The sequence below is a fragment of the Enhydra lutris genome, unplaced genomic scaffold (assembly GCF_002288905.1).
Source record: "Enhydra lutris kenyoni isolate GAN:26980312 unplaced genomic scaffold, ASM228890v2 scaffoldscaffold8, whole genome shotgun sequence".
NCBI lineage: Eukaryota > Metazoa > Chordata > Mammalia > Carnivora > Mustelidae > Enhydra > Enhydra lutris.
The window spans coordinates 29354679-29379631 of NW_019154092.1; the positions used below are offsets into that span (position 1 = coordinate 29354679).

The following is a 24953-nucleotide window of genomic DNA, read 5'->3' on the forward strand; positions in this document are numbered from 1 at the left end:
TCAGCTCAGGTCATGATCTCAGGATCTTGGGATCCCTGCTGAGCAAGGTGTCTGCTTCTCCTTCTCTCCTTCTGCCCCTCCCCTCCTCATACTCTCTCTCTCAGACAAATAAAATCTTTAAAAAAAAAAATCTTCATTTAGCACGGGAGGTAGAAAGCAGATTTTTATTGCTATAGACATAATAAACATTCGAAACCTAACTCTCTTACAAATACGTAGATTTTTGTGTAAAACAAGATTTTCCTGTCCTATATAGCCATGCTTAAAAATATTTATTTCTAAATACTCTTTGTGACTAAAGAAGTAAGGAACCTTTGGAGAAATAACCATTTTTATGTCTAAGGCAGGAAATGTTCAGGTTGGGCCTGGAACATTTTGTCATACCAGAAAGCAAGGAAGTGATCAAAGACTACTGGGACCTTGTCAGAAGAGTTCAAAAAACAGCTTGAATAAGTTCTTGCAAGCTCACACCAGTAAAGATTTAAACTGTGTTTGGTTGAGACGTGGATTGAAACATATTTGCTATGAGTTCATAATTCTGCTTCAAAAATAAAAACCTCATTAGTCATGTTTGGAGAATAGTAGAGAACTACCTCATTATTTTGAAAAATGGTAAAGAAAGCAAATCAGGCACTTATCCTGTCTTTGTTACATAACCAGTACCTCACAGGGGAAATTTCTCTTTGTAAAACTAGTCTTGGCTCAAAAATGAATGATAGACTATGACTCTGCAGTCTAAAGAATTGGTGGCTCTGAACGAATAACGAATAACGTTAATAGCTAACAATATCCCAAAGGGAGTCAGACATGATGTGTCTCCTGATGGAAGTTCAAACACTGCAAGGTAATCCTGCCTCCAAACCCTCAATTAGAACTTGAATCCTATCTGGCCCGTGGATCAAATGATCCATTTGTAGGAACCCGAGGGATAGAGGAATATGTCAGACCACACCCATGGGATGCAGTGAGCAAAATCCAGATTGTAGTAACTGTACAAGAAACAACCCAGTTTCTTCAACAATAAAAAAAAAAAGAAAAGAAAAAATATAGATTGCAAAGAAAATAGTAGAAATGAAGAAGAAATCTACAGATAGAAAATATTTAAAGTACACATCAAAGAAGCACAATGTATGAATCTTTTTTGTCCAGATTCAAACAAACTGAAAAAATTAACATTATAATGCCTAAATTAATTTTATTTTCAGATGTGATAATGCTATTTGAGTTTTTTAATGCCCTTATCATTCAGACACACATGCTGAAATACCTGTAGGCAAAATGATGCTTGGCACTTATTTCAAAATAAACTGGCTTGGGGAGCAGAGGGTAGGATCTGGGACAGAGTATGGACTAGTATAAATGGAACAGGATTGGCCAATACTGATAACTGTTGAAGCCAATAGACACAACTGGTTTTTTTTACGTATCAAAAACTTTCAAAATAAGTTTTATATATATAAAATTTGGGGGGTGCCTGGGTGGCTCAGTCAGTTAAGCGTCTGCCTTCAGCTCAGGTCTTGATCCCAGAATCCTGCTCAGCAGTGGGCTGAGCAGAGAGATCGATGCTTCTCTCTATCCCTCTGTCTGCTGCTCCCGCTGCTTGTGTGTGTGCTCTCTCTCTGTCAAATAAATAAAAACCTTAAAAAAATTTTTTTTTTAAATAAAAGTTGAAACATTTTACATAAAAGTATGTAAGTAGGGGCACATGAGTGTCTCAGTCCATTGAGCGTCTGACTCTTGATTTTGGCTCAGATCATGATCTCCTCTTCGTGGGATTGAGCCCCACGTCTGGCTCTGTGCTCAGTGCGGCATCTTCTTGAGCTTCTCTCCCTTTCCCTCTGCCCCCTCTCCCCCTGTATATTCTCTCTTTCTTATGTATTTATAAATAAATACATACTTTTTTAAAGATTCAAGTATTTTATGTTGCACAGAACTAATAAAATTACAAAGTTTCAACCAGGTTTAAATGTTTAATTTTTTTTTTTTTTTTTTTTTACTAGTGTATACCTGTTAGAATGGCCAAAATGCAAAACACATACAAAACCAAATGCTGGTGAGGATATGGAGCACCAGAAACTCATTCATTGCTGGTGGGACTGCAGAACGGGTATAGCCACTTTGGATAGACACCAAAGACAGATTAATAACTTCTTACAAAATTCAGCATACTCTTATCATACAAGCCACCAATAGTGCTCTTTGGTATTTACCCAAATGAATCAAAAACTCACATCCACACAAAAACCTGCACATGGATGTTTGTAGCCGTCTCATTCATAATTGCCAAAACTTGGAAGCAACCAAGATACCCTTCATTAGCTGAGTGGTGCATTCAGACAGTGGAATAGTCAGTGCTAAAAAGATAAGCCATGAAACAACTTGGAGGAAGCTTCACTGTGCAGTACTTAGTGAAAGAAGCCGACCTGAAAATGCTCTATGCTGTAGGATTCCCCGCATGGCATTCTGGGGAAGGCAGAACCATGGAATAGTACAAAGATCCGTGGTTGCGAGGGATTGCTGGGAGGAAGGTATGAAGCAGCGGAGCAGAGAGGATTTTTAGAGCCATGAAACTACTCCGTATGACACTACAGTGGTGGCTTCCTGCCATCGTGTATTTGTGACAACTTGTAGAACGTGTGACACCAAGAGGGAACCCTACTGTAAACCATGGACTTGAGGTGGCGGAGCATCAGTGTGGGTTCATTGATTGCAACAAATGTACCAGCTAGTAGGGATGTGTATAGGGCAGAGCATGGAAGGGGGGAAAGGGGGGGGGTCTATGGGAAAACTCTGCTTCCATTCAATTTTGCTGTGAACAGCTCTAAAAAATAAAGTTTATTAATATAAAAAAAGGAAACCAGTTACATAGAGCTTCAGATAACAAAATATTTAAGCAACACTTTTTCTGTGTATATCACTCTGGTGTAAGGTTGGTGAAAGGTGTCATGAAATGGTCAGAAGAAGTATATTAATTAAAGGGAAGGCTCATGCAAGTAGTACGTGTCTTTCAGATTATTCAGATGTTTTTATATATTTTTATAAAAGCTTTGTCCAGAGCTTTTAGAAATAGAGAATACCAGGTTGAGGATTTCTTTTTTTCCAAGGGAACTTAAATGAAGCCCATTTCTAAAGTGGATTTTCTCCAAAGCTGATTAAAGAAAAGTGCGGAGCTTACCTAGCTTATATCACTGCCCTGCTTACCTTACATGGGAGGGGGTGGGGGAGCACGTGTCTCTTGCAGCATTTTATTGAAAGCCTACTCTATGTCTGGAACTGAACTAGACACCAGGGATATACAAGAATAAAATGGACAAAATCCCTGTCCCCGTGGAGCTTCTCTCCTAGGTCTGTGAAGAGGGAAAGAATAAGAGATGAGGCCTCCTTGATGAAGGAGATGAGGGCATGCCCCTTAAAACTGGGTCAGGGTCCAAAGTGAAGCCATAGCAGTACAAAAGCCTTGAAGAGGAGGTGAGCTGGAGGAGTTCCAGAAACAGCCAGGGGGCTGTCCTGATGGCGTGCAGTGAGGGAAAGGGTAGTAAGGAAAGGTGTCAGAATATATCAGGCTGGCTAAAGCTTGGCAAGAACTTTGGATTGTACTGGGGGATGAGCAACCCTTGGAGAGTTTCAAACTACAGAGAGAGAGCATCTGATTTTTGTCAGTAGGGTCACTCTGCCTGCTGTGTTGAGAATACATGGTGGGGGGCAAGGGTGCACATTGCGAGACCCAGGAAAAGACTAATATTGCAGAGCACCAGGTGAGCACTGACCAAAGTTGGAAAATACTTTGATGGTAGAGCCAGTAGAATTTGCTGGTGGATCATATGTGGTGGTGAGGGAAACAGAAGAGGCAAGAGTGGGCATGGTGTTTTTAGCCTGAGCAGCTGGATACAACAGAGCTCCCATTCCCATCTCCAAGCAGTGTGCAAGGGGGAGTTGTTGGCAAATGATGGAAGTATGACAAAGTTATGTAGAAAGATGAGACGTGACCCCAGTGCACACATGACAACTTTTTAATACCACACATCGATTTAAGGATGACAGTGAGACCAAGTTACATGAGAAAATAGGTACCTTAGAACCTAAAAACCTTGGGAGGCCCTCAGAGGAAGACGTGAAGTGGTCCTGCATGAACAATATGTGGCATTTCATCGTATCTAAGCAAATACGTGGGAGAGGGAGAAAGAAGAGAAAAGGCTCAGCTGAAGCAGGCCTTTTCCATCCCATTAGGGTTCTGCCCGGGGTCCTGACCTTGAATAGGTATCTTTTATGCTCTGGAGTTAATTTTTTCCTTATTTGTCTTTTTCTAGTTGGGGAATGGCGGTCAATGTGTATTCTACCTCGATAACCCAAGAGACTATGAGCAGACATGACATCATCGCATGGGTTAATGACATAGTATCTTTAAACTACACAAAAGTGGAACAGCTTTGTTCAGGTAAGAGATTCTTTTTTAAGAATGTATTTACCTAAATGTTTACTGCATATCATGTGGAATGTTACTTTATGAACCGCAGATGATGTATCTTGGGTAGGAAAAAATATTTATTGGTATTGATCTATAATTAAAGGGGGGAAACTCAGATACAACTAAAGAACGTGCAGAGAGAAATGATCGTGGGCATCTAAAAGCATAGAACAGTCCTAACACATATTATGAACGGTCTATAATGCTGCCTTATTGGTCTTCTCAGTCATCCCGTCAGCCATTGCACTTCTGCCTTATTGGTCTTCTCAGTCAGCTCTTCTCAGTCATCCTGTCAGCCATCGCACTTCTGTTCCTAAAACATAGATTGGGTCTTGCAACCCCTTCTTAAAAAACCTCCCAGACTCCACCTTGTCCTTCCTACAGGATAAAGTTCATTCTTTTTCATGGCTGATAAAGTTTTTTCTGTTTTTGCTGCATCGTTCCTCCTCAGTTTCTACCTCTCTCCCTGCACCACCCTGTGCCTCAGTCCCACAAAATCCTCTGTTCTCCACAGACTGCCTTTTGCATTCCATAACTTGTTTCATGCTCCTCTTGCTAAAAATGTCTTTCTTCTTTTCATTTGTGTTATAATCTCTTTCACACTTAAAAATCTGACTCCGTTGTCACTCCTCTGAAGAGTTCCCCAGATCTCCCAAAACACTGTGCCCACTCTTCCATAGTAAGACTTGACCACGCTGTGCTAGAAGGTCCAACTCCTTCTCGCCTGAAGGCCCCAGAAGTCCTTGAGGACAGGACTGAGTTTTATTCTTCATCAGATGCCCAGGGTGGCACCATGCCTGATATCAAGTAGGTTTGCAGGGAATGCATGTTGAGTTTAAAAAAAAAAAAAAAATGAAGATTTGATCAGTGATAAAGTAGGAGCATGTTTTTAAAAACATGCCACTGGTAAAGTAATTCATCTTTAAAGTGTTTATCAGAGAGGGTCTTCCTTTGGATGTACGAAGTATTTTCTTCTTGTGAATTATGGGTAAGAGTTTTCCTCTCTGGCTCGGACATGAAAATGGTATTAGGAAGTATTCCTGAAGTGTGTTTGCATGAAATTCCACAAGACATAACAGATAGAAGGGAGTTAGCAGGTTCAGCTGGTACAGCGGGAAGACCTCCTGTCTTTCCTGGGAGACGCATGTGTAAAGAGATTTCATGAAGCGTCATCAGAATTTGAAAAGCCCCAGGAGACCCCTCAGTCCAGCACCCACCAGTGACTGTTTTCTCCTTTGCCTAGGTCAAGATTTGAGAACAGATTCTAGAGGACAGATTTTCACTTCTCCTGATACCTCTTCTCCCATGATAGTTTGTCTCCCAAGGAACAGAGTGGGGTTGGCTAAAACTGAGGCATTACCTCACTCACCCTCCTTGTGCCCAGACCTCAAACATTAAGTCCTATGATTTGTGAGGTCAGTAATAGATGCTCACCAGCCAGTTCTTTGCCCTTGAGTACAAGCTACAGAAAAGCTGGCATAGACTGGCATAGACATGCGAAGTCTATATTGTTGGCCTATTGAAAGGACTCCAAGTAGTCACTGTCGGAAACAGCCCGTTGCATCTCATTCAACTGTAGATTCTACGCAATCACATTTTATGGTACTGTTCTTGTTATGCATTCTAGAGCACTCTAGTAATTTACTTTGCCTGGGGGAGAAACCCAGAGTTTTCTGCTGTTAGCAATTCCCTTGTTAAAAGCGCATATCCCTTCAATATCATAATTGTTGGTAATTCCATTTCTCCACTGTGCCCTACACATACTCTTCCCTCAGAGATGCTTGTTGCTGGGTGAATGAAAATCCGCTTGCAACTGCTAGGGGCAAAGACAGAAAGTGTATCTTACTCTCAAAGTGGGTGTATGCACCTGCGGATAAGGGGATTGGGGCTGGTTATCAAGAAAAGAGATGGGAAGGAAGGAGTTCAGTGGTGGATGAGCCCGTGAACAGCTTTCTCGGTAATAAGCGTGGAGAGTTTTTGCTAGCAAATGCAGTGAGAAGGCAATTAGGATTTTTAGATAGAGTAGTAATAGATGTAATAAATGTTCGGATGATAAATGTAATTTTTTTGCCGATCTTTCATGTTTCTAATAAGGCAAATTCAACAAAATTTTCAGCGGCCTTTGTGAAACATTCTTGTTCCGTTCTCTTAAAGCATTGGTATGCATTTTACAGCCGCTTGCAGCTGGATGAAACCTGCTAGAAACCATTCTGGTCACTAATGAACAGATAATTTTTATTAAGATAACTCACTGGCTGCCTAAAGTTACAAGGTTAGTGATTCAGAAGAATAAAGTAGATGCAAAGGTTCCTTTCCGCTCTGAAACAGGTTTTTACTCAAAAATAACTGTAGTACAGAGGATAACTTTCTTTTTCCCCCCTAAATCATGTTAATCCATGTAGTACAAAAACAGGTCTTTAATTTTAGGTAGTGGTTTCCTCAAACTGTAGACCTTATGCATTGATAATTTATAGGGCTCCTTAAAAATGCAGGTTCTTCGGATCCTTGACCTTCTAAATCAGTTTCTCTGGATGTGAAGCCTAAAAACTGTATTTTAACAAGCACCCCAGGTACCTTATGCTGTAGCCAAGACCTTGCAGTGCATTTTAGAGAAACCTCAAACCACTAGAAATGAAGTTAAAATATCCAAAACCTATCGGGTACAGTTTCCTCATTCATAATTTAGTCTGTGACTCCTCTGTTCAGCAATGGCATTTCATAGGAAGATGCCATCTTTTTATTTATTTATGAGTTTATTTATTTATATCCTTCACTGTTCTAGAAGACATTTAAGGCAGCTAGGACAGTGCTATTAGGACAAGAACAAATCACTAAGGGATTTCTCCTCCTCATACTTACAAGTAGTCAAATTCTTGGATATGTTTTTCTCCTTCAACTTTTATTTTTTTTAAGATTTTATTTATTTGTCAGAGGGAGAGAGAGAGAGAAGGAGCACAAGCAGGGGTAGCAGCAGGCAGAGGAAGAAGCAGGCTCTCCACCTAGCAAGGATCCTGATGTGGGACTTAATCCCAGGACCCTGAGATCATGACCTGAGACAAAGGCAGACATTCACTGAGCCACCCAGGCGTTACTCAACTTTTATTTTAATGACTTCAGTTTACACCCCTGTATAGAAGCATCTTAAAAGAGAGGTGGGGGGTGCCTGGGTGGCTCAGTGGGTTAAGGCCTCTGCCTTCAGCTCAGGTCATGATCTCAGGGTCCTGGGATCGAGCCCCACATCGGGCTCTCTGCTCAGCGGGGAGCCTGCTTCCCTCTCTCTCTCTCTCTGCCTGCCTCTCTGCCTACTTGTGATCTCTCTCTCTCTCTGTCAAATAAATTTTAAAAAAAAAATCTTAAAAAAAAAAAAAAGAGAGAGGTGGTGTGAGAAGGCCTAACACTTGGAGATAGATTGCAGTGAGTTGCAAAACAATGAAAATGACTCACTCTTACCTCCTGGTATTTTATCCCAAGAATGTAACCTTATGAAAATCTCCTTTGAACAGTAAATCTGGGCCATAGAATCATATGCATATTTAGTGTGCATTCATTTCTTGTGAAAAGCAGCCTTTACGTTTCAGGTGAAAAATGGGGCTGGTAAATGGAAAGCAGTTTAACAGGGATGGGCACATGCACCCATAATCACAGGACACCGTACAGCTCACCTGAATCTGTTGTAAAAATGCGCAGTATCTGTGGCTTTCCCACGGTTGAAGTAGGGGATTGAACCCCATGAGGCACCAGACTGATTCAGCTTCAAAATACTAAGTTAGAGTTCAGTTGCTTCCTAAAATTGCTATGGCTTTTTGTGGGGTGAGATACTTTGTTTTTGCTCCCGACCAGCTCAAACCAGTGAATATTCTGTAAGGTACTCAGAGGAAAGATGGACAGCATGGTGCTAAAAATCCAGGAAAGGAAAAAAAAAAAAGAAAACAAAACAGCTTTAACAACTTGAGATACCATGTTGGAGATGATAGGAAAAGTAGCAGACTATGTGGAGAGGAACGGAAAGAAATGGGAAGAGGAATTTGATGGGGGTGGAAGAAATGTCCCTTTTCCTTTTCCTCTGCACCCCACTTCCCGTTCCAATACACCAAATCTCCTTTGAAACTTTCAGCACCCATTTTTGTGTCCTCACCCTCTCTTGCTGGCCAGGATCTAAGCAGCAAAGCCACTGGGTCTGCTGCTGAGTCACTGCGGGGGCTTGGCCAGCAACCTCACGACCAGCAGCCTCAGCACCAGCGGCTCTCCCATTCCTCCAAAGCCTAGTGCAGACTGCCTGTCCTCTCTGTGCAACCTTCCCTTCCTCCTTCCCACCCACTCTGCAGGACAGGCCAACTGGGGACTTTTTACACCTTCAGAGATACAAATTGTGTGTGGAGGTGGCGGGTGGGGCACTGCCTGGACTATCCTGTGCTGGCTGACAGCTCAGTTACCTTCCTGAGCATTTTAGTATTTTAGTAAAATTTAATTGGAATTAAACTATTATTTCAGATGGAAAATCTAGGTACTTTCTTCACTAGCTTAGAAAGAAACATGATCAGTATTTGATTCAGTTTCAATTTGTGCTTCTCCAAATTGTTTCAAGCTCTGTCTTGGATCAAGTTTCTGGTATTTTTTTTTCCTTCGGGGAAAGCGTCTAGATTCAGCTGGTCCTAATGCAATCGCTGTGGTCACATTTACAATTCTGGGGCCTTGATGGCTCTCCGGAAAGGAACTAGGTTTCACAGAAACACTCTGGGGTTCACAAAACTGTGGCTGTCTGCCATGCCCCAGGGCCTGGACAGGTGCTGTGAGCCCCGCAGAATATTTTTTGTGACCGTTTCTGGCTGCAGACTGTGCCTCGTAACTAGGTTAATCCCGTCCTAGTGTGTTGTCCCCGTGCCGTTTTTCTTCTGTCCGCAGAGACCTCTTTCAGGACAGGTTAGTGATGAAATCAGCTCATGTCTAAATTTAGTAGACCTTCTCCTGTTGGCTCTCTTGAACTGAAACCAAGTAAGGATGTTTAATCTGTGTCTGTCCGCTCAAGAGCTTACTTAGCTTTATAAAATCACACTGTTATTTGTTATAAGAAAGTTAAAATCTCTTGGGTTGTGTTGCTATGGTTATAGATGTAATCGTATTACAATGGAATAGTATTCAAATTTGTGACCTATTATGAAGAGAGGTAGGTTTTTGTTTGTTTGGTTTGGTTTTTTTTTTTGGTTTTGGTTGTTTTTGTTTTTGTTTTTGTTTTTGTTTTTTTTTTTTGGTTTGGGGTTTTCTTTGGTGACTTTTTTTCCTCCAGTTTTATTTTAAAATCCATTTACTTGGTCTTAGTATCCTGGCTAATTGAAGGGCAGGGGGCCAAAAAGTAGGCTGGGTAATGAAGGGAGTGGTCCAGCCTCAGATTTAGTCACTGCACAGGGCGGTATACTCCTGTGTCCCAACTAATGCACAAGATGAAAGGGAGTTACTTTCTTGAGCAGAATATGGAATACAGTAGGTTTTTTTTCCCTTCTAAATTTATTTACATATATCTTTTTTAATTCTTTATTTAAATTCAATGTAATTGACATATCCTGTATTACCAGTTTCAGAGGTAGAATTTAGTGATTCATCAGTTGCGTATAACACCCAGTGCTCATTACCTCAGTTGTCCTCCTTCATGCCCATCTCCCAGTTACCACATCCCCCCTCCGCCTCCCCTCTGGCAATCTTGTTTCCAAGAGTTCAGCATCTCTTATGGTTTGTCTTCCTATTTTCATCTTATTTTATTTTTCTTTTCCTTCCCCTCTGTTCATCTGTGTTTCTAACCCCTGTGCTTTGTTTCTTAAATTCCACATATGAGTGAGATCATATGGTATTTGTTGTTCTCTGACTTATTTTGCTTAGCGTAATACCCTCTAGTTCCATCCACATCGTTGCAAATGGCAAGATTCATTCTTTTTGGTGGCTGAGAAATACTCTAGTGTGTGTGTGTGTGTGTGTGTGTGTGTACATACACACTGCATCTTCTTTAGCCATTCGTCTGTTGATGGACATCTGGGCTCTTTCCGTAGTTTGGCTATTGTGGACGTTGCTGCTATAAACATTGGGGTGCAGGTGTCCCTTTGAATCACTATTTTGTATCCTTTGGATAAATACCCAGTAGTGCGATTGCTGGGTCATAGGGTAGCTCTGTTTTCAACTTTCTGAGGAACCTCCATGCTGTTTTCCAGAGTGGCTGCACCAGCTTGCATTCCCACCAACAGTGTAGGAGGGTTCCCCTTTCTCCGCATCCTCACCAGCATCTGTCATTTCCTGACTTGTTAATTTTAGCCATTCTGACTGGTGTGAGGTGGTATCTCATTGTGGTTTTGATTTGTATTCCCTGATGCCGAGTGATGTGGAGCATTTTTTCATGTATCTGTTGGCCATTTGGATGTCTTGTTTGCAGAAATGTCTGCCCATTTCTTGACTGGATTATTTGGGTTTTGGGTGTTGAGTTTGGTAAGTTCTTTATAGATTTTGGACACTAGCCCTTTATCTGATAAGACATTTGCAAATATATCTTCTCCCATTAGGGAGGTAGGTTGCCTTTTAGTTTTGTTGACTGTTCCTTTGTTGTGCAATACTGAAAGTAAACATAAGTTGGTGCTTTGTTTTTTGTTTTTTTTTTTTAAGATTTTATTTATTTATTTGGCAGAGAGAGAGAGAGATCACAAGTAGGCAGAGAAGCAGGCAGAGAGAGAGAAGGGGGAAGCAGGCTCCCCGCTGAGCAGAGAGCCCGATGCGGGGCTTGATCTCAGGACCCTGAGATCATGACTGAGCTGAAGGCAGAGGCTTAACCCACTGAGCGACCCAGGCACCCCTGGTGCTTTGTTTTTGTTGGGTTTTTTGTTTACTGCATTTTGTAATCCTAAATACCCTAGTGGGAAAATATGTATTCACTTCATTGATCAAACTGGCCCTGTAAAATTGGTTTTTATGTATATGGATGATGCATCTTTGCAAGCAATCAGCCACATCTTCGTCTAGCTCATTACTGTATTCAGTTCTGATAATCAATTTAGTTTTATTTGGCACACATGTTTTGACCCTTTCCTTGGGCAGGGCCCTGGGAACCCAGATAAATAAAACACAAGTCAATCAGACAAAGACAATTACTGTATGATTTCACTCATATGTGGAATTGAAGAAACAAAAAAGGATTATAGAGGAAGGGAGGGAAAAATAAAATAAGACGAAATCAAAGAGGGAGACAAATCATAAGAGAGACTCTTAACTATAGGAAACAAACTGTGAGGGTTGCAGGGGGTGAGGTAGGGGGTGGGGGTAACTGGGTGATGGGCATTAAGGAGGACACATGATGTAATGAGCACTGGGTATTATATACAACTTATGAGTCACTGAACTCTACCTCTGAAATTAATAATATACTATATGTTAATTGAATTTAAATAAGATAAAATTTTTAAAAAGTCTTGGCCATTGTCCTCTAGGAGCTCAGTGCAGCATGGTTCTGTCCTTGCAAAAGACCAGAGACCACACTAAGCTAAGTGCTGCTTTGGAAGAGCTTTGGATATACTAAGGAGGGAGGGGATGGGGTCATGGGGAGTCTGCAGAGAAGGATCTTCCTTCCTGTTCTTTGGGAGTTGGGTGGTGCTGCCTCGATGACTTAGAATGGCCGTAGCTTGGGAAGGACCTTAGAAATCCTCCCTCTTGAGTCAGATGAGGTGACCAATATGTAAGATACTAGGTGTTTTATTAGGGACAGCCCTGAAATACATGAAGCACGTTGTCTTCTATAAGAGAAAGACAGTTTTTCCTCATGATCTCATCATATAAGTATGTGAAGATTGATTTTACTCTATTTGAAGCAACTGTGCATACATGGGATATCCTCAGGAAACCATAGAATTGCTCATTTCTTTGTGAAAAATGCAACAAACATTTTTTTTTAAGTTTTATATATTTAAGTAATCTCGAACTCATGACCCTGAGATCAGGAGCTACATGCCCTTCCTGCTGAGCCAGTCAGGTGCCCCACAACAAATATTTTAAATTCCATAAAGCCAGTCCTCAGTGATAACTGCTCAGGTCCCTAACTAGATAAGTGTCATGTGACTCCATTACTTTTTTCACAGGTACATATCTACAGATGCGTCCTTTCTATTCTTACTCATTTCTATTGGAGTCCCTCATAGGTAATGGTGAACACCGTAAAATAGGGGAGATAGGCTAGGAAAATATATCACCTAGAATGTGATTATCTTATTGAAGACTGGCAGTATTTATACTGAACAAAAAATCAAGGAACATGTAATCACAAAGAACTAAATATAGTACTTTAACAGAAACAAAGCTAATTAATGACATATTATTAGAAACTCAAATTAATACCTTTGAGAGTTCTCCATAAAATCACAAAAACTGGTAATAATTGTATGAATTTGTACAAAGCGATCTCTTAAATTCTAGAGTTTAGTTATGTTCCCTTATCTGGGAAAACTCACAAATGTCACAAATGAATGCCATCTTCAGGGTTCTAAGTGTAACACTAATTCAAAAACCCATTATCACACTTTTTTGGGTTCAGGTCCTTTTTTCTTCTAATCTATAGCAAGACCCTGCTGAGTTTTACTGGCTCAAAAACCACGAATGGGGTCCATGGCTGTGGGTCCCCAGGTGAGCACTGTTGCACTGCGGTGGGTCTAGGTGATAAGGCTCAAAGCAGAAGTATAGGGTGAAGGCTAGAATGCACTTGAGAAGCCCCAGCATTGACTCCACCAGCTTTGCTGCCTGGAGTCCTGACTCCATGGTCCAAGGAATCTTGGTGAAGAGTTGGGGAGACATCAGGCTAGAGCCCAAGGACATGGTAGATTTTAAGACTCATTTGTTGTTTAAAATTCTAATTTCAGAAATCATTAGAGCCCCTTCTCTCACTTTCTCTTTTATAAGCTGCTTACTTTTAAATCATATATGTTTATTTTGAAATTATTCACCAAGATCTATAAAAACAAGTATCTGAAGGGGAAATAAAAGTGTGTTCCAATATATTGAGTTGTTTGGATTTTTCTAAAGCTGTCATTTACTTTACACTATGGATTTCTTTCTTATAAAACATTACTTTGTATTCATATTGCTTTTTCTTTCCCTTTTCAGTTTAAATCATCTAAAGACTTTAACAGGAAGAGTATAAAATTGGGAGAAAATAGCAATTTCCTTTCATAAATGAACTTGTGATTACTTAAGCACCTCACATGTTTATCTGGGGAAAGACTTCAGGCCTGGAGAAGCCCTCGGATGTTTTTCAGTAGATAAACTGGAGGGTCTCAGGAATGTGCTCACAGCCTTTCTCTGCTAGTGGGAGACCAAGGACCTCTTTTTGTTCTTTGCTTCTTTGCCCTTTGAATCTAAAACATGCATTTTGGAGATTCATATTTCATATCTGAAACAATCCAGTTCAATCCTGTTCATTCTTACAGCTCTGATTCTTTTAACCAGGCACATAGGATGTAGTCTCCTACTTGAGGGGCATAAAAATGATGTCATAAGGACTCCGCTTTTATTTATTGCTCTTTACCATTTCCATTGTGCTTTTATGTGTATTTACTTTAATTCTTATAACAGCCATGTATGGAAGACTAGTAATTTTTAATTTGTATTTTATTTAAGAGGATAAAAGCTCGGGGAAGCCAAATGTTCACTGCTGACAGTAGAACTGGCGTCTCTTTGGGTCACAACCTTAAGCCCCTCTTGCTTCAATGTATGGCAGCTGTGGGTGTGGTAGACCGCTCCCTGTGTGCGCACGTTTGTGTTGGATTTTTTTCCATATCCGTTAATCAGGAACCCATTGAACATCTCCAGCATGTCTGAAGAGGAGGAGCTAGAAGTCTGTATCCTCATCCTTTCCATTACATTGAAGAAATGAGATGTATCTGGTCATTCTTTTGATGACAAGGGTGTGACCCAGTGGTCTCATCGAGGCCTCTCTTAGCAAAGGTGGTGAGACACTAAGAGAAAGACACAGGCACTTGATCCCGGTCTTAGGATGATTTTTCCCTGCTCTACTTATGGTGAGGATGGCATAGAGAAAAAGCCTTTCCTTTCTGCCTGTTCCCTTTGTTCCCTCTCCTGCTCTGAACGCTTTCCCTCTAAGCAAGACAAGGTGGCTCTGAGATTTCACCCTCCTTGGAAGAGCTGTTCATCTGTCTCCAAATGATTCCTGGCCAGGGAAGCTGTAGCCAGGATAATCCTCCTTTAGAGACAGACTTAAGCACGTGGGTGCCCTGTCTACTGTTTGAATCTCAAGACTGTAGCGCTTTCCCCACGTTGAATCCAGGCTTGCTTTAACAAGCTTGTGTCTGAGAGGGCTTCATATCCTCATTTCCAGCTTTATGTGCTCTTGAGGAAAAGTAATATCCTGAATCATTTAACAAGTCTGGTCCCCCCAAAGGGTATCAAGGTATCACTGTTTCCTGGTATTTCTTTCAGTTCAGTAAACCCAGTGGCAGTAGCTATGCCAAGACCTCTGTTGGTCCTTGTCCAACCCCTTCAGCATGAAAAGTTGCTTTTCTTAGCCTCCTGTGAAGGACATGCTAGTGCAGTATTAAAGAGAATTCACCCATTTCCCATCCAGTTCTGTCCCCTGATTCCCATATCTATTTCCCAGCTCCACCCAGATAGAAACTCTGGAGCTGTGAGTGTGGTCATTGTAGTGGACACTGTGCTAACACAGTGGTGAGGTGGGTCGGGTACCACCTCCATTCTCAAACTAGGAGAGAGACAGTTAATTAAAATACAAGGCAGCCCACTTCTGGGTCTCCATACCCATTAGCTTGAAATAGCTAATTCTGTACAAAGAATAGAAAAACATCATAGAGGAAGTGCTATTTGGACTAACCTTTAAAGAATGAGAATTCTCTACTCAAGTATAAGTGTCAAAAGGACATTTTAGGCAGAAAATGTTTGCTGAAAGCAGAGAGAAGATGCAGTGTTTTATGCATGTACGTGTGTGTAAGACTGGGATGTACATCAAGATTCAAGGCGGCAGAAGAGGGACATTAATGTTTCAAATAATAAATGCTGTAGTATTCAAAGAAAGATTATTTTCGTCTAGAAAAGGTTCTTGTCTTAGCCTTACTTGCGTCTTTGGCCAAACAGCCATGCAGATTTAGTGGATGGTGAATAAATATTTATGAAGCATAATTTAATTGAAATGCTATTCAAACTGGATTTTTTAATGTGGTTAAGATTCAGGCCAAGGGGAAGATGGAGATTTTGGATAAAGATACCGTTCAGATTTCCTTTTGATGTTGTATGATGTCTGTAGATACTTATTTAGGGCCTACTGTGCGTCCGGTGATGGGCTAGGAGCTGGGGATGCACTTACGTAAAAACAGATCATACCCAGTGGACACCTGTTCATGCCTTTACTACTGAATTTCTCCTCAATCCTTGGATCCAGATCATTCAGGTTCCTTTTCCTCTGGCTTCCCTAAGTACAAAGCAGAGGTGAAACATGGTCGATCCCTGGACGTAAGAAGATGTGCAGCTCATCTCCCCATTCAGGCGGCCTCTAACACTAACAGGCACTTTGTGCATAGGCATATCTGAAACATCGACAGGCCGTCTAGTTTTCCCACAGTTAAGATGATCAAGCCTGTGGGGTGCCTGGGTGACTCACACAGTTAAGCTCCAACTCTTGATCTCAGCTCAGGTCTTGATCTCAGAGTCATGAGTTGAAGCCCCATGCTGGACTCCTACTTTAAAAAAAAAAAAAAAAAGTTATTAAAAAAAAAAATCCAGGTGCCTGGGTGGCTCCATTGGTTGAGCAACTGCCTTTGGCTCAGGTCATGATCCTGGAGTCCTGGGATCGAGCCCTGTGTCAGACTCCTTGCTCAGCGGGAAGTCTGCTTCTCCCTCTCTCTCTGCTTACCACTCCCCCTGCATGTGCACTCTCTCTCTGTCAAATAAATAAAAATAAAGTCTTTAAAAAAAAAAAAAAAGATCAAGCCAAGCAGCTTCAAATTTTCCTGTTCTTCAAAGGAAAGTACTTTTTCTAACTTATTTTTTTCTGAATTATGTTCTTGAATATACACTTTATCAGCCATGTAGACACTATAAAAGAGGAGTGTCAGAAGTCACTGTCAAATGGTTGGTCATGTCAGAATTGTATACCTGGAAAAAATAATTGAATTACTTGGCAACTCTACACCATGGTTCTGCAGGTTGGGTTTTTTCCACCCTGTAACCATTACGTAATTCAGGCAGATTGCAAATTACCTCTGTGTTTGTTCCCTCCCTTCCAAAGGTTTGATCTTGCCCAAGTATTAATACTCATAAACTTTTATGACCAAATTATTTGACAGTAAGAAGCATGTAAATAGGAAGCTTATGCCAACACGATTTCCTGCAGTTTCTGTTCTCCATAAGAAGATCATTCTCCACTTTGATTTCTTCTAGATTACATTCTATGACAATTCGTAGAAGAACATTAGGAAACCGAATAAGGCGCCACATTTTCATGAAAATGTGTATGTCAACTCTAAAATTATATGTAATTGTGTTTAAATCTAATGTTCAAAAAAACTCCTTTCCTGTTTTTTTTTAATTCCTTTTTTTTTTTTTTTTCATTTCTCCTATGGTCGTATAATTGAATCCCCAAAGTAAATACTCAATTATACGAGTAAATACTCGTATAATTGAATCCCCGGAGTAAATACTTAGATTTCTCCTAATACTAGAATCATGCTGAGAAAAGCAACGTGTTCTGGGATTACCCTGTGAAATATAAAGAAAACAGTTCATTATGGAAGAATATTCTCTCATGTGTCACCACCTGCATGCGTGTCAAATGGTGGTTCTTCCCAAAGTGTTGGGGACTTTTTTGGATACCATCCCTGGCCTTCTGGGCTTTTTCTGGCCCCCAGACCTCTTCTCTGGGAGGTGTGGGGAAGGGAACGGTCTGGCAGGTAGAGGGTGTTACTGGCATTGGTGAGAGTGGGTGGACTGCGTGTGATGGGGAGCAGTGATAAGTAAGGAGCTATCACCTGTAAGCCTTGGAGAACAGGTGAAGTAACATGGATCTAGAAGAGCCCCCAGTCCCAGAGACAGTGACCTCAGCCACAAAAAGATCAGCTGTAGAGAGAGGTCCACTGCATAAAAGTGGACTGCGGGTTTGTTCTGGGCAGTTCATACCACTATATCTTGCACTGTGTGAAGAGCTTCTTCGTCAGCTAGGATACCAAGAGTTTACATAGTGGCCTAGCATGGCCTGTTGGAAGAGTGATACGGTAGACATTCCTTAAGAAACTGGGAGGAGTGCATAGGCTTTAGGTCTCTTGCCATTATCTCACTTTCCCTTAAAATAGGTGTGTCCTAAAAATTGGAGCTTCAACATGGTATACTTTAGGGGCACCTACGTGGCTCTGTTGGTTATGCTTCCGATTCATGATTTCATTGCAGGTCATGATCTCAGGGTCATGGGTTCAAGCCCTAAATGGAGGGTGGTGTCTGTGCTCAGCAGGGAGTCTGCTTGAGATTCTCTTCCTCTGCCCCTCCCCCCCACTCATAAGCTCACATTCTCTCTCTCAAAACAATCAATCTTTTTTAAAAATGGCATACTTTAGGCATTTTTCTATAAAGACACTTGTGCCCAGAAATAAGCATATTTATTAATAAGCAAATAACCAAATTAATTTGCCTCTCTTCTTGGCTTATAAAGCTTTGAGCAGTTACTACAGCCAGTCTTTCCAGCATCCCATGACCCACTGCCCCTAGCCTACATTTGCCCTAAATCATCTTTCACCAATGTCCTAATTCCCTCTTTGCTTGGAATGCCTTCTTTGAGGGCCATCTCCAATGCTAGCTTCCTCCCTTTCTTCCAGATGTGAGCTCTCCCTGTTCTCAAAGTTCAGATTTCTACAAAGTCTTAAGGTCATTGAGTACCTAAAATCTCAACATCAGAGGTTATGAAGCTCCTTGAGGAGCAGAATTGACCATGCAAGTTGAACTTGAGTTAATCTGTTTGAGAATATTGCTTATTCTTTCTTGGCATTTTCTTGGGCAGAATGTTAAACATTAATGCCTTTAGATTTATGTGTCTCTGCCATATCCTTGAGCACTTCTAGTTTTGTGTGTTTGCCGATTTTCCTATTTCTCTGAGCTCTCAAAACTAAGTTACTTCTTTAAAATCCAATTCCTCGATAAGTATTGGTGGTTTATTGATTTTTCATTGATTAATGAAGGGACATCCTTATATGTCTCCTACAGACAGGCATTTCTTTAGCATAACCAAAAAATTAGAAACAATCTTTTTTTTTTTCCTTTTCAGAATCTTGCCACCTCCTTAAGCTTTCTGTGATGAAAATACTCCCTTTTTACCTAGTCTTGTAATTTCAACACTTCAAACAAAATTGTCCTTTGAAGTAGAGGAGGTAATACAAAACAGTGGGAAAATACCACGTGCAAATGTAAAGAGACTTTGTTCCCTGATGTCACAGCTTTAAGAAGCTGGTGCTGATGACCGAAATAAGAAAACTGACTCCTTCAGACTGAGCTTCATATGTACCTCTCTAACTTGTTTTTCATTTGTAAGAAAGGCTTTTTGTGCTTCCTTTTCTCCTCTTCCTGGAATGCCAGATTCTAACTTTAGTTCTATTCTGGGAGTCAAGCCTTTGGGACATCTCACTGCCAGTTTCGGTATCAGACTCTCTGGAAGCCAGTGACCTTTTGTCCTGCACACCACGCCTGCCTGTGCTCCAAGTGCTTCTACTTCCTTCATTCCTGATGCCCTTGTAGAAGTCAGATCTTTCTGTACGAAGCTGGATACCTTGTACAAGACAGCTTGTTGTGGTAAAATTTGAGCCCATTACTCTAAAGGCCATCACTGGTGTTAGAAGCTAGAAGTCAAACCAGGCTCCCAGCACTGGATTGTCCATTAGCAGATGTAAAGAAGTATTTTTTTTTTTTAAAGATTTATTTATTTTAGCACACATGTGGGTGCATGCAAGATGGGGAGAAGCAGAGGCAGGGGGAGAGGAAGAAAATCCTCAAGCAGACTTCACACCGAGCACAAAGCCCAGGACCGGGCTCGATCTCACGACCTTGAGATCATGACCTGAGCCGAAATCAGGAGTTGGATGCTTAACAGACTGAGCCACCCAGGCACCCCTGAAAAGAAGTATTTCAGACCAACAAGATAATTCTTCACCTTCCACTTCTTTTAATTGGCTGAATCTTTTTCTGTATCAATAGGCAGATTTGAAGTTTTGTGTTTTTCCCTAAAAGCATTAAAATAGAAGATGACAAGTTATAGGGTTACTTGCCATTTAGTTGGAAAAAACAAAACAAAAACAACTAGAATTAGTCTGGTTATACTTCAGTGTCTTTATATTCTTATTTTCAACTGAGAGTTAGAAAAGTTTCTATAAAAATTTTCACAAATACCTCTAGTTAGATATCAGCTCTCTTCTGTGTATTACAGATTTCTATCCATTATAATCTGTAATAATTGCTCTAAAATTTACCTTTTATCTGAGAACACTGATACCTAAATCTTAAGGGCTATTTCACATGTAAATTTTTGCTACATTGACATTCCTTTTGAAAAATATTTTTTATTCTTCTATGATTTTTTAGAAGCACCTTTAAATCAACTCAGTACACCAGTCTTACTATCTGATCAGTTTTTTCTTAATGGCAGATCTCACTTTTAACACTGCTCTGCAATTTTCTTAGTTAAAAACCCAATTTAAGGGTAACATTACCTTTCTAAAAGTATTCTTGCTTCATGGGGTACCTGACAGGCTCAGTCGTTTAAGCGTTTTACTCTTGATTTCAGCTCAGGTCATGATCTTGGGGTCATGAGATGGAGCCCTGTGTCAGGCTCTGTGCTCAGCGGGAAGTTTGCTTAAGATTCTTTCTCCCTCTCCCTCTGCCCCTACTCCTGCTCACACGCACTCTCTTTCTAAAATAAATCTTTAATAAAAATGAAGAGTATTCTAGTTTCTTAAAGGCAGGTTATAAGCACAGAATGTTAGTGCCTTTAGCTGCAATTTGCTGCAGACTTACATGATTTTAATTTTTTATTTTTATGGAATTCTACAGTATTACTTTCAGGCATACAACATAGTGACCAACAGTTATATACGTTATGAAACGTTCACCATGGTAGGTGTAGTTCATCTGTTACCATACAAATATTACTGTTGGTATTTCTTATACTGCACTTGTCATTTCTATTTCTTATTTCATAATGAGAAGTTATAGGATACTTCAAAAGGTTTTATATCCTCTGAATTAGTAAAAACCTAAGTGTGCATATCAGATGAGAGCCCAGCCACGTGGTTTGGCAAGGTCTTGTAATATATCCGCTGATACTCTTCAAAATCCGTCTGCCTGAATAGTGATTGCTGGCACATTTCTTTCTCTGTAAAGGAGGAGATGAAAATGTCCTGTGACAGCTTACTCTTTATGTGGAAAAGGGAAAGGATGGGGTGCTTTTCAGCACGCTGCACCATTCATCTGAGCCTGCTCTGTCTACGTCTGCGGGAGTTGAAATCTTCCTGCTGGTTATTACTCCTTTTCCTCTTTCTAAAATCAGTTTGAAAGTTACTTGTCTTTGGGACTTGTTTAAAATATGAATAAAAAGTTTGACATAACTCCAAACAGTGGGAAGGAGCAGGAAGCTGAGTGGAGGACCGTGGGAATTCCAGAGAACAAGCTCTGTGGAAGCTAGATTTCTGCACTCTGGATCTTTCTTTCTGCACTTGTGACTTGGGGCAGGTGAAGCAGACAGTGTCCTAAGTTCACTCCAATGGCATGAAATAATACCGTGGTAACCAAAGCTAGCAAGCTGCTGTCTGTGCCAGGAATGTGGGACATGCCCGTAAAAACAAAAACAGAGCTACTACTAACTTAATCGTATTTTTGTTGGATTGGGAAGATGCAGCTGAACTTGAGGATTTTTAAATTCCTTTAAGATGTTAGTGTTTCAAAGCATTATTTCCCAGTGGCCATTAAGCTCAAGCCTTGCATTTGTGTAGGGAGGGAGAGTTCTGCTGATGTCCTGGAAATCTGTGACCCTGTGTTCTGCAGCCTCAATTCCCTTGATAAGAAGCCCTGACTTCTCAGAGGGGAATAGGATACTGCCTTCAGCTAGAGGTGAGAGCTTCAGTTACAAACTGAAGTCACACCAGATTAAGGAATGACAGGGCTGAATGCAAAAATAGAGCTGGAATGATCCTGATTATTGTGTAAAACAATATTCCGATAGGAAAGATCTTTACTAAGTCAGCCGTGGAAGGTGCCAGAACATGCAGTTCTGTTGCTGAGTGTGTAAATATCCGGAGCTCCTGGAGGAATACACGGGAGAGCCGTAATCCAGAAGGGGCGTGTGTGCCCCCGCCTTCCAGGAGCATGAGTCCAGACGCAGCCGCGCCCCTAGTGTCTCTTCCAGCAGCTAGGATAAGAGATGGTGATGGCTAGAAGCAAGAGTGCTGGCAAAGTCTTAGTCATTTGAGAATGAAGCATTATTGTCTCCTGATTAGCAGAAGTATCAAGTATCCTTGAAAAGAGACATCATGGCAGAGAATTAGAGAATCATCTAATTTTAGAGCTTAGAGATGTGTCCAAACCTGACGTTTTGCAGATAGGAATATTGCTGGCTTAGAAAGGTTTGATGATCTGTCACAGTCCGTTCAGGATGATTAAGGCTTAGATCCAAGGACCAAAAATTCAGTTCTCTGTCCTCCTCTGCCTACTTCCTGGGCAAGAGACACTACAAGAGAGACTAAGGGTAGCTTGAGAAAAGAAGCTTTGCCACAAATCATTCACCTGCAAAGAAAGATATAATTGTGTGGATATGTCTGGCAAATTAAAGTTGTCATTCTTCTGACCTTTCATCAGTACCACTTAAGATGGTAGAAAGTTGTAATTGAATCCAGTGATACAGACATTTCTGTGTAATCGCTCCTTGGCCTGTGAGAACATCAGGTGGGCAAATTGAGTAGCTCTTTTGTGGCAAAACCCAATATAGCTTAATGTCTTCAGCACAGATGATGTCACATTCCCGGGAAGGCGCTTGGAGATTCTGGCAACATAATATATATGTATTAACTTTATATATATACACATCACATAAATATATAAAACTAAATTCTTACCTGTGTACATATACTGGAATACACGGGAACAAACAAATGAACCATCCATCCAGCCCAAGATTGTCCTGTGATGAGGAAAGGGATCATTGACACTCCACCCCTGACATCAGCCTGAAAGGTTCATGGGATTTCTTGCAGTTTATTTCGTGACTTCTTACTGAATTATAATCTAGAAAAATTTCTGAACCTTGAAATTTCAGTTATCATTTCCTAGAAGCAGCATAGGAGAAGAGGAAATATTAAGGAAATTGAAGTTCAGATCAGAGTATAAATTCCTCTTCTGTTATTTTTATTATGGATAACTTTCTGAACTTTGTTCCCAAATCTCTAAAATAGGGTGGTGGCGATGAAAATATCCCGGTGAGGTTCCAGATGTTAAAAATAGATGTGAAACCTTTAACAGATTTCCCATAAACATGGGTATTTTCATTTCTTACCTCTGCATAATCTATAAACTAATATTTCCTTTTGTGTTTTCTGGACATTTCCCTTTAAAAATATCAATTTATCCCGATATTAATGCCATGTCAAATCCTGCAATCTGGTAGAAATGAGCTTATCTTCTCATGCTTTTCATGATTCCATGACTTAAATCCTATGGCCTTGAATCTTTTGAGTATAAGAAGTCATTTTTGAGTTCTGCCTTCATACCATGCCTCACCTAGTCATTTTGGATCCTGTCCCCGAACTTTTTAGCTCTACTAGGTCCCTTCTGATGTTTAACAACTGAAACCATTCTTATGGCTGTAGGTACAAACATAGCATGGCACTCTACAAAGAATATTTTCCTTTTTTCTATTTCCTCATCATTTTCAAAACTTGTTGACCTTCATGACTGCAGAATACCTTGAGTTCATGGGCTCGGAGCATGGCCCCTCAATCTTGTTAATAAGCACAACATCCTAAATTTGGATTGCTTTTCCCAGATGTATCATATTCAGCCTTTTGAAGATTGTCTTTCCCCTTTCTGCAAACTTGGGTACCAGGGTGCTTCTTGTTTAGACTTCCTGTTAATTTTTACCCTGTTAGTTATTAAAATATATAGCAACTTTCCCTGTACTCTTATTTGGGACTTTGGTAACATTAGAATTTTACCGTCAGCCAGCCCTTGCTGCGGCTGAACTGCTGTAACCTGTAAACCTTGATTTGTTGACCAGATAGTTAAGGCCCCCCTGTACCAGGGACTGTATTAAAGGCTTGTATACAGAAGGAAGCTAGACAGATGAAGTGTTAGCACTCTTGAAACTTACATCGCGGTGAAGGGAAGGGAAACCACAGACCAATATAAGAATTAGTAAAATAGACCTAAAATAAGATGACATGGTGGAGAGTCACTTCAAATAAAGTCAGATGGAACTAGAGCATAGAGAAATTGACACTGCAAGAGAGACTAAGGGCAGTTGGAGCCATGACTTCAGTGAGAAGGTGAGAGGAGATGCGATGTAGAGCACAGCTGGAGGGTTCGCCTTGGATAGATGGCAGAATACAACAGCCTTGTTCAAGTTATGCCTTGGTTATAGTTTTCTGCCCCAACAGGAAGTCTTGACCATGTTCTTAGTAGCAACAATTAACTTCAAAGTATTCTTTCATGATGTTTCTTGGGCACTACAGATTTGGGGAACTGGATGTTGAAAATACCTAGACGGACATACCCAGGGGCAGTCACAACAAATCTTAAGCATAGTCCCCAAAGTCAATAAACTATTTCTTTAAAATTTTCAGGGGTTCCTTTGACTCTAGAGAATATGACCTATGACAGAATACCTTAAGTGATCAACTAATGTACCATTTACTGGAGATGCTCATATGATCTACTCTTTCTACATTGCTTGTTGGATTAAAAATGACCCTGCTTGTTTGACGCTCATGTGATTCTGAAAGCATAGAGGTGGGAAAAGCTGAGGATATAAAGAGAGTAAACTGTGCCATTGGCAATCTAATAATTTTTTTTTTTACTTTAGTGCACAAGCTTTTAGACCCTCAAAAATAGGAAAATGTTCCCAACATATTTTTTAAACTTAAAAAAATCATAAATAGGACAAAAGCACACAAAGTTTCAGCCTCATGAGTATAGATGCAAAAATCATAAAGCCTTTGTGAGTCTAAACCAGCACTGTAATAAAAACTTAGTAAACATCCCCATGTGGGACTTATACCAAGAATGCAAAGATGATTCAACTTTAGGAAATGGAGAATGTGATTGATCAGTTAATAGATCAAAGGAGAAAACATTTTTATTGTCTCTGTGGTTGCTGAAAAGGTAGATATCAGGATCCTTTCCTCATACAGCTATTGGTAAAACTCAGAAAAATATTTACATAGTATTAGAAATCAGTGGCCAATGACAGACTTAAAGAAGA

General features: G+C 40.5%; 1 protein-coding gene across 2 annotated transcripts in view; it reads left to right on the top strand.

The window, feature by feature from the left end:
* Positions 1–24953, top strand: part of LOC111142390 (microtubule associated protein RP/EB family member 2) — a 95742-nt gene that overhangs the window by 25676 nt on the left and 45113 nt on the right. The window contains exon 2 of one of the 2 annotated variants that reach the window (XM_022495441.1): positions 4308–4435. The exons of the other annotated variant lie outside the window; for it this stretch is intronic. Within the exon in view, the coding sequence (XP_022351149.1) occupies positions 4308–4435 (128 nt within the window). The remainder of the gene's footprint in view (positions 1–4307; positions 4436–24953) is intronic. 2 annotated transcript variants of the gene reach the window in all.